Source organism: Myotis brandtii, unplaced genomic scaffold (genome assembly GCF_000412655.1).
Source record: "Myotis brandtii unplaced genomic scaffold, ASM41265v1 scaffold187, whole genome shotgun sequence".
Classification (NCBI taxonomy): domain Eukaryota; kingdom Metazoa; phylum Chordata; class Mammalia; order Chiroptera; family Vespertilionidae; genus Myotis; species Myotis brandtii.
The window spans coordinates 566,890-574,780 of record NW_005356944.1 but is presented as its reverse complement, the minus strand read 5'-3'; the positions used below and the strand labels follow the sequence as shown (position 1 = coordinate 574,780).

The 7,891-nt window shown below is 62.0% G+C and overlaps 1 protein-coding gene across 1 annotated transcript in view; it reads right to left on the bottom strand.

Annotated features, from left to right (window-relative positions):
• The window catches only part of CCDC88B (coiled-coil domain containing 88B), a 16,552-nt gene that overhangs the window by 4,678 nt on the left and 3,983 nt on the right, over nucleotides 1–7,891 (bottom strand). The window contains exons 11-20 of the mRNA XM_014538200.1: nucleotides 7,845–7,852; nucleotides 7,283–7,492; nucleotides 7,024–7,132; nucleotides 6,715–6,851; nucleotides 5,224–6,315; nucleotides 1,913–2,040; nucleotides 1,717–1,834; nucleotides 821–916; nucleotides 602–742; nucleotides 3–113 (exon numbers count right to left, since the gene is read on the bottom strand). Of these exons, the coding sequence (XP_014393686.1) occupies nucleotides 3–113; nucleotides 602–742; nucleotides 821–916; nucleotides 1,717–1,834; nucleotides 1,913–2,040; nucleotides 5,224–6,315; nucleotides 6,715–6,851; nucleotides 7,024–7,132; nucleotides 7,283–7,492; nucleotides 7,845–7,852 (2,150 nt within the window). The remainder of the gene's footprint in view (nucleotides 1–2; nucleotides 114–601; nucleotides 743–820; nucleotides 917–1,716; nucleotides 1,835–1,912; nucleotides 2,041–5,223; nucleotides 6,316–6,714; nucleotides 6,852–7,023; nucleotides 7,133–7,282; nucleotides 7,493–7,844; nucleotides 7,853–7,891) is intronic.

Here is a 7,891-nt window from a genome sequence, read left to right as displayed (position 1 = left end):
TGCTGCTCCCGGGCTTCCTCCTGGGACCGCCGCGCGGCCTGCACCTCCTCCTCCAGCGCCCCCAGCTTCTTGTGCAGCTCCTGGCCCTGCAGCTCCAGGACAGACTTCTCAGCCTAGGGCAGAGGAGGGAGTGGGCACGGCGGGAGTGGAACCCAGGCCAGAAAGGGAGCAAGGGACAGAGGCAGGCCCGAGGACCAGGAGAGAAAGCTGTGGAGGAGGCAGAGGGCTGGATGGGGCAGCAGGGAGCCAGAGGCCGAGGTAAATGGGCAAGGAGCGGGGAGAGGTATCATGGCTGGTGCCGGGCTGTGGAGGGGAGGGCAAGGGGCACAAGGCATGATGTGACAGACGGGGCTGGGGTGGCCCGGAGAGCGGTTGGACTACTGGCTGGCTGTGGAGAAGGGGGCTGGAGACCAAGAAACATGGGCACAGACGTGGGGGCTGGAGGCAGGTAGAAGGGGAAGCGGAAGTGGGCAGGGGTCGGAAGGACAGCTGCCTGGGAACTGAGGCAGGGGAAAGGGGCAGGAAACAATACCAAAGGGGCAGGGGACAGTGGTAAGTGGGCAGGGATCGGGTGGGGAACGGGCACCCAGCCACCACCCACCTGCAGGCGACTACTGCACTCCTGCGCCTGCTGGCTCTGCAGCAGCAGCTCCTGGGCGCGCCCCTGCAGGCTTCCCAGCTGCCCCTCTAGGAGCTGCAGCTGCCCCTGCAGAGCCGTCTTCTCAGCCACCAGCGTTGCATTCTGCTCGGCACAGAGGGGAGTTAGTGGCCAGGCCACTGCCCGCCTCAGCCCCCGAGCCAACCACCGTCCACCACTCACACTGCGCTCCACCTCGATGAGCCGCCCGCTCTGGGCCTCCGGGGTCTTCGGCTCAGCACGCTCCTTGGGCTCCAGCGCCACAGGGCCCTGGCGCAGCTGCAAGGAGAGGCCCCGGGAGGTCACGCAGGGGAGTGGCAGGGCATGGTGATGGCACAGGGACCTGAACAGTGGACCCTGGCCCACAGCCCCGCACTCCTGGCTCCCGCAGCTCCATCACTCTTATCCTGCCCTTGTCACCTTCTCTCGGTGCTACAGCTCGTGCCTGGCCCCTGCTGCTCCTCCTGCAGGTCCTACTCTTCCTCTGGGCCCCAGTTTCAACATCACTTTCTCCAGGAAGCCTCCCCTGACCATCCCCACACGTGCCAGCGAGGCAGTCTGCTGGGTGCCCACTGGCCCCTGGCACCACCTGGATAGTCACCTGTTTTCCTGCCTCTGTGCCAGGTGAACTGTGAGCTCCCTTGCACACGGCAGCCTGACATTGGGCTCCACCACACCCCAGTGCTGAGCGCTGAGCCCACACACTGCAGGGGCGTCAGAAATAACGACTGACTTAGGACAATGACGGCAGCAATTGAGCTCACTAGGCAGTAGCGGGGAGGCGGGGAGCCAAACAGGAAAGACACAGCAGTCACCTCGGAACAAAGCCACCGGTGCTGCCCATTTGAGGAACGACGAGGCCCCAGAGGACCACCGGCCGTGGCAGAGTCAGCCTGACTCTCAGCACAGTGCTCCTTCCAACAGGCCCCCAAAGGAGTCACAAGGGAGCAACTGGCCAAGAACCGAGGGGCAAGACCAGAGGGGCCTCGGGAGGGACAGGAGCCCCTGCGCCCGGCACATCTGCCTGCAGGACGGAGGGAGGGGTGGGCGAGGCCCCAGCTCCCAGGGCGAAGCCTCACCTGGAACAGCTCCTCTTCCAGCTGCAGGGCCCTCGCCTTGAGCTTCATCAGCGCCTCCTCCTTGCTGGTGGCCGCAGCCTGCAGCTCAGTTTTCATCCGCTGCTCCAGGCCCTCGTACCTGCAAGGAGAAGCCTTGGCCTCTACCCCTCCTCAAGCCTCTGCCCGGCGCTCTCTGCCCCCCAGGCAACGCCCCCACCTCTGTTGTTGAAACTCTTTTTCCCGAAGAAATTCCTGGCGCTCCAGAGTCGCCTGCTCCAGCTCCCGCTGCAGACGCTCCAGCCGGGCCCCCAGCTCCTGGCTCCGCGCCACAGCCTTCTCCAGCTCCTGAGGGCAGACAGAGCAGGCTCAGGGCCAGAAGGACATCCCACCACTGTCCCCAGGGAGGGACAGACACAGAGGCCTGGGAGTCAGGAGACCTGGCTTTCTGTCCTTGCTCTGTCACCCTAGACCAGTGATGGCGAACCTTTTGAGCTCGGCGTGTCAGCATTTTGAAAAACCCTAACTGAACTCTGGTGCCGTGTCACATATAGAAATTTTTTGATATTTGCAACCATAGTAAAACAAAGACTTATATTTTTGATATTTGTTTTATATATTTAAATGCCATTTAACAAAGAAAAATCAACCAAAAAAATGAGTTCGCATGTCACCTCTGACACGCATGTCATAGGTTCGCCATCACTGCCCTAGACAAACAGCTTTAACCTTTGGGCCTCTACTCCCAGATCTGTAAAATGGGAGCAAAGCCTGGTCGCTGGGCAGCGCGGGTATGAGAGAACGGGGGATTGTAAGCTGGCAGGGCCTGAGGGAGGCTCCTGGGCCGCGAGTCTTCACCTCTCTGAGCTCTTGCTTCCTGTTGTGCCCAGTAACAGGTGGACGTGCCCTGAATGCTGAGGCCATCCTAGCCATGAAGGAAAGAGGGGCTCAGCGGAAGCCGGTCTGGAGAGAGCCCTCAGCCACAGGGGACGGCCACAGAAGACAGGAACTTGGTGAACACCAGGCCTAACCACAGTGGGGCTGGGAGGGGGAGGACAGAGATGCTAGGGCCCAGGGCTCTGGCAGTTGGGCCACACCATTGCAGAATGGGGCAGGAGGCCCAGTTTGAGCTGTGGGCCCAGAGGGGAGGTAGACCAAACCATTCCGAGGTGTGGGGGCCCCGGCAGGATAAAACCACAGGGAAAGGCCAACTCCGACCAAGCAGCCTGACAAATCCTGCCTCTGAAAACCAAGCCTACAGCCTTTGCTCTGATCTTCCTGGCTTAGCAAGCCCCCACCCCTCAGATCTCCCCTCAGAAGCAATGCACTTCCAGACACCTTTGCCTACTGCCTCTCACTGGAAAAACTACAAGTCCCATGATGCCCTGCTGCTGACAGCCAAGGGCTGCAGGTAAGAATGCAGGTACAACGAAGAAGAACTGAACCTCTGCCCAGAGTCCTGCTCTGCCCTCGTCCAGGCCCTGGCCACAGCCCTCCGTACCCTCTCCATTGCACCTCCTGCCCTCCACCCAGTCCAGGAGGCCCACTTGGACCACCCCCTCGGCTCCTGGTTCTCTGACCTGGTTCCCTGGTTCCCTGGTTCCCTGGTTCCCTGGCTGGTCACCTCTTCCTGCGCCACAGTCACTTGTCACCAGGAAGTGCTCTGACCAAGAAATCTCACAACATTCCCCACGTTGTCCTCAGCCTCTGCCACCCACTCAGTCCTCAGAGCTGGCCCTTCCAGCCAGCCCGCCCTACCCGCACCCTCACTGCCCACCTGCTGGCATTCCCTCTCCACCGCTGCCCCGAGCGAGCGAGCTCTCCACAGTCATTACCTTACAGCATCCTGTGGGGCAGGTCGTTTTTATTCCGGTTTCACAGAGATTCAGAGAGGTTCAGTAAGTTGCCAAAAGCCACAGAGCTGATAAGTAGGGGATTCGGGCCATAACCCAGGTCTGCCTGACAGCACCTCAAGTCATATCCTTCAGAGTGGGCCCCAGAGACAGCCTCTCAGATGTACTCTCTTACCCACACCCCCAATTTGCACATTCCCCAGGCCCCTCCTGCATAATGCCCAACAGCGGGGGTCAACCCAACGGTGTGTTGTACCCCACTTCTCTCCACTGGGAGGAGTCTCAGATCCGATGACTCCTCCTTTCTGAACCTCAGTACAATAGGGATGCTCAGGCAGAAGATTCGATTCCTGTCTGTGGCACTCCCTCCCCCAGCACTGGCCGCCGACCCCAACACCCCTCGCATTCATTGCCTCATGTCTCCTCCGAGTCCTCTGAGGGGCCTTTCCACACGGCCCTGACCACTCCTATCCAGGGCCCCATTGCCCTCATTTAAACGGCTGCAACTCCTTCGCGTGGAAGGAAGATGAAGCCCTGCCCAGTAGGAACCCGGCTAAGTGAGTTCTCACCTCCTTCCCCTGCCCTCCTCGGGTTCCACCCTACAAACTCCTCCTTGCTCACTGCCATCCTCTCCCTCCTCCAGGAGGCCTTCCCTCATGGGTGTGCTTCCTGAGCCAACACGGCTCCCTGCACAGGCCCGGCTCCACCCCAGATCGGGCGCGCTTCCCCGAGTCCGGGCATGCTGGCGGCCTGGTACAGAGCCTGGCCACCAGGAGACACCCGCAAACATGCTTGAATGAATGAATAAAGGGGTTTCCAGGCCTCCTCTCTCCCCCATTTCCCGTCCAGGTCCAGCCAGCCTCACCTGCACCTCAAGTCATATCCTTCAGAGTGGGCCCCAGGGCCCCAGGACCACAGGCACTGCCTCCCAGTGGCTCCAGGCCCCTGCACACCAAGGTGACCCTCCTCAAACCCAGTCTCCCGCAGGTCTGCCACCCCCCCCCCCCCCCGGGGGGCTCTCCCTGCCTGGGGATGGAGCACTAACACCTAAACGCTGGCCCAGCACACCTCTCCAGCTCCCAGCCCCCTACTCCTCCTGGGCCCCTGAACATCTTTAATGCCTTCAAGTCTTTGCATAGGCTGTTCCTTGGGATGAAATGTCCTTCCCCATCTGGTGGAATCTTGACCTTCCTCAGAACTCTCCCCAAAGCCTCTTGCCCAACCCCGGCATCAGCTCCCTCTCCCGCAGGCCCCCGCAGGCCCCTGCTCTTATAGCCAACCTGTCGACCAGCGTGAACGAGGCTCTCCCACCACTCTCTCCTTTGGTCTCCCACAAGACCTGCCAGGCAGCCATGAAGAGTACCCCCTTTACAGAAGGAGGCACTGGGTGCAGGTGAGTGACTGCTGAGGTCAGAGAGCCAGGATTTAGACCCAGGCACCCTGGCTCCCTGCCCACACTCTTATCCCCTCCAAAGCCGCCCCATTAGAGGTGGGGGGCACCTGCCCCTTTCCCAGACCCGGCATGCCTTTGGGAGGCAGAAACGGACTTCGTCTTTTTATCTCCAGTCCCAGCTCGATGCTAGGCTCAGTGGCCGATGATGGAATGAATCACCCAAAACTCCAGCCACTGGCCTGGAACCCCATTTTCTGCCCCGAATGAATATAAGGACCCACATACCTCCTTGAGGGCCTGCCTCTCCCGGCGCTCCCTCTCGGCCTCCTCCAGGTGCTGCTGGCTCTGGTTCTCCAGGGCTTGCAGCCGCTCCTCTGCGGCCTCGGCCCGGGCCCGCAGCCTGGGTCCCTCGCGCTCCCACTGCCTCCGCTCTCGGCCTGATGCCGCCAGTGCCTCGGCCAGCGCCTCCCGCTCCCGCGATGCAGCCTCCACCTCCTGTTGGGCTGCCTCCATTGCCTCCCGCAGCCGGGCCTGCTCCTGGACCTGGGCCTCTGCTTCCCCGTGGGCCTCGGCCTCTGCCCTCCGAGCCTGAGCCAGCTCCTCGGAGAGGCGAGCAGCCTCCGTGCCTCGGGCCTCCAGCCTCCGAGCCTGGACCTCCAGCTCAGCTCGGAGGGCCTCAGCCTCTCTCCTCAGCCGAGCCACCTCCTCTCTGAGGGCCTCCTGCTCTGGGTCACCACTGGTCAAGATCTCCCCTGGGACTGGTCCCTCCAAGGCCTGGGCCTCGGGAGCCATTTCCGGCTTCTGGGCTGGATCCCTGATCACCCCCTCCAGCCGCGGTGCCTGCTCTCTGGCCTCTGTGTGCTCCTTGGGTAGGTCCAGCCTCTGGCCAGGGCACTGCTGCTCCTCCAGCTGCACGTGGAGGCGGGGCTCTGTGGGTTCCGGCTGGCTCTCAGGGACTCTGGGCATGGACTCCCCAGTCTCTTCTCCCAACAACAGCTGGGCCTCAACTTGGATCTCTGGACCCTGAGGTGGGGCCACAGAGGCAGGGGTCTGGAGAGGGGCTCCGTGGCCAGCCTCCTTCAGGGACTCCTGTGTCCCTACAGAGGGGCCTGACTCTAAGGTCTGGGGGGCCATGGCAGCCATCTGAAGGGGCCTCTGCGTCACTTGAGGGTCTGAATCAGACGTCTGGGGACACTCAGCCGACCCCTTGGGGGCTGAGTCTGATGCTGGGGGAGCCAAGTCCAAGGCCTGAGGGTCTTCATCCCCCTCATGGCCAACCAAGCCCTGGGGACCATGGCCTGAGGCCGGGCAGGTCTGGGGAGCCACGGGCAGCGCTGGAACCATGGCGTCCTCACTCCGCTCCTCCAGCAGGGGGCGCTGAGGGCACAGGAGAGGGAGGGTCAAGCCCAGCGGTGCCACCAGGAAGGACCACAGTGGTTCTCAACCTTCCTCATGCCGCGACCCTTTAATACAGTTCCTTATGTTGTGGTGACCCCCAACCATAAAATTATTTTCATTGCTACTTCATAACTGTAATTTTGCTACTGTTATGAATCTAATGTAAATATCTGATATGCAGGATGTATTTTCATTGTTACAAATTGAACATAATTAAAGCATAGTGATTAATCACAAAAACAATATGTAATTATATATGTGTTTTTCGATGGTCTTAGGCGACCCCTGTGAAAGGGTCGTTCGACCCCCAAAGGGGTCTCGACCCACAGGTTGAGAACCGCTGACCTAGGAGGATGGTTGGGGAAGGGACTCGCTCACCTGGCCACCTGGCTGCCCTTGCAGCACCTGCAGCAGGGCTCGAAGCTCCCGATTCTCCCGCTCCAGGGTGCGCAGCTGCCCAGCCTCTGCCTCCCTCACTTCATCATGTATCGAGGGGGCCGCTCCTGGCAGGGGTGCTGGGGTGTGTGCGATGAGGTCAGGACCCCTCCCCACCCTTAGTCCTGCCACACTCCCACCTACACCCCCAGAGGCCTGGGGGAAGGGGGGGAAGTCAGGAGCCGTCCCCACCACAGCTGCAGGGACACTCGGGAGCCCCAGCCCCAGCCCCTCCACTGGGGCTCCACTCACGCTCCCCAGGTGAGCCCGGCGGCGGCTCCAGACTCCGCTGAAGCTCCAGCTCCAGCTCCACGTTCTCCTCCACCAGCTGGTCCACCTGATGCCGCAGAGAGTCCAGCTCCTGGGGGTGGGGCAGGGTCAGACACGCCCTCCCCACCAGGCCCAGGCCCCGTGTGTGGGCGAGAGGATCACTAAAGAACACTAGGAGAAGGGGTTCCTGGGGTCACTAGGGAACCCTGGGGGACCATTGGGGTCACTCTGGCAAGCTCACCGCGTGAGCCTCGCCCAGCCGGGTCCGCAGAAGCAGGTTCTCGCGCTGGGTCTCATGCAGCCGAGCACAGCGCTCTTGCGCGGCCTCCAGCTGCTCCTCCAGCAGGGCCTTCGAGGCCTCCAGGGTCCCAGAGAGCGCCCGCTCCTCCTGGGGTGAAGGGGGGACACAGGGCCAGTGGTTCCTGTGCCGGGGCACCCAGGGCCCCAGAGCCTGTCTCCCCTCCCCCGCCTGACCCCACATCTGCCCCTTCCAGGTACCACTTCCCTAGCACCTAGCCCCGCCCCTTCTCCCCAGAAACCGCCTTCCAAGGTCGCATCCTGCCGGGACCTGCTAATCAGCCCCCACTGCTAGGGACTCTCTCCAGACACCCCATCCCCTACACTTGGCCCCGCCCCCTCCCCAGGACCTACCCTTACCCACAACCCCCACTTTCCCCTCCATCTGCCCCATCACCCAGAGGGCCTTTACCCAGACACCACCTCACCCATTTCTCCCAGCCATGGCCGTAACCTTGGTAAGGCCTGAGTCTCCCTTTTCCACGCCCCAATGTGCTCCTCCTTACCCTCTCCCCTGCAGGCCCCGCCCCCGAAAGCCCCAGCCTCTCAGGTC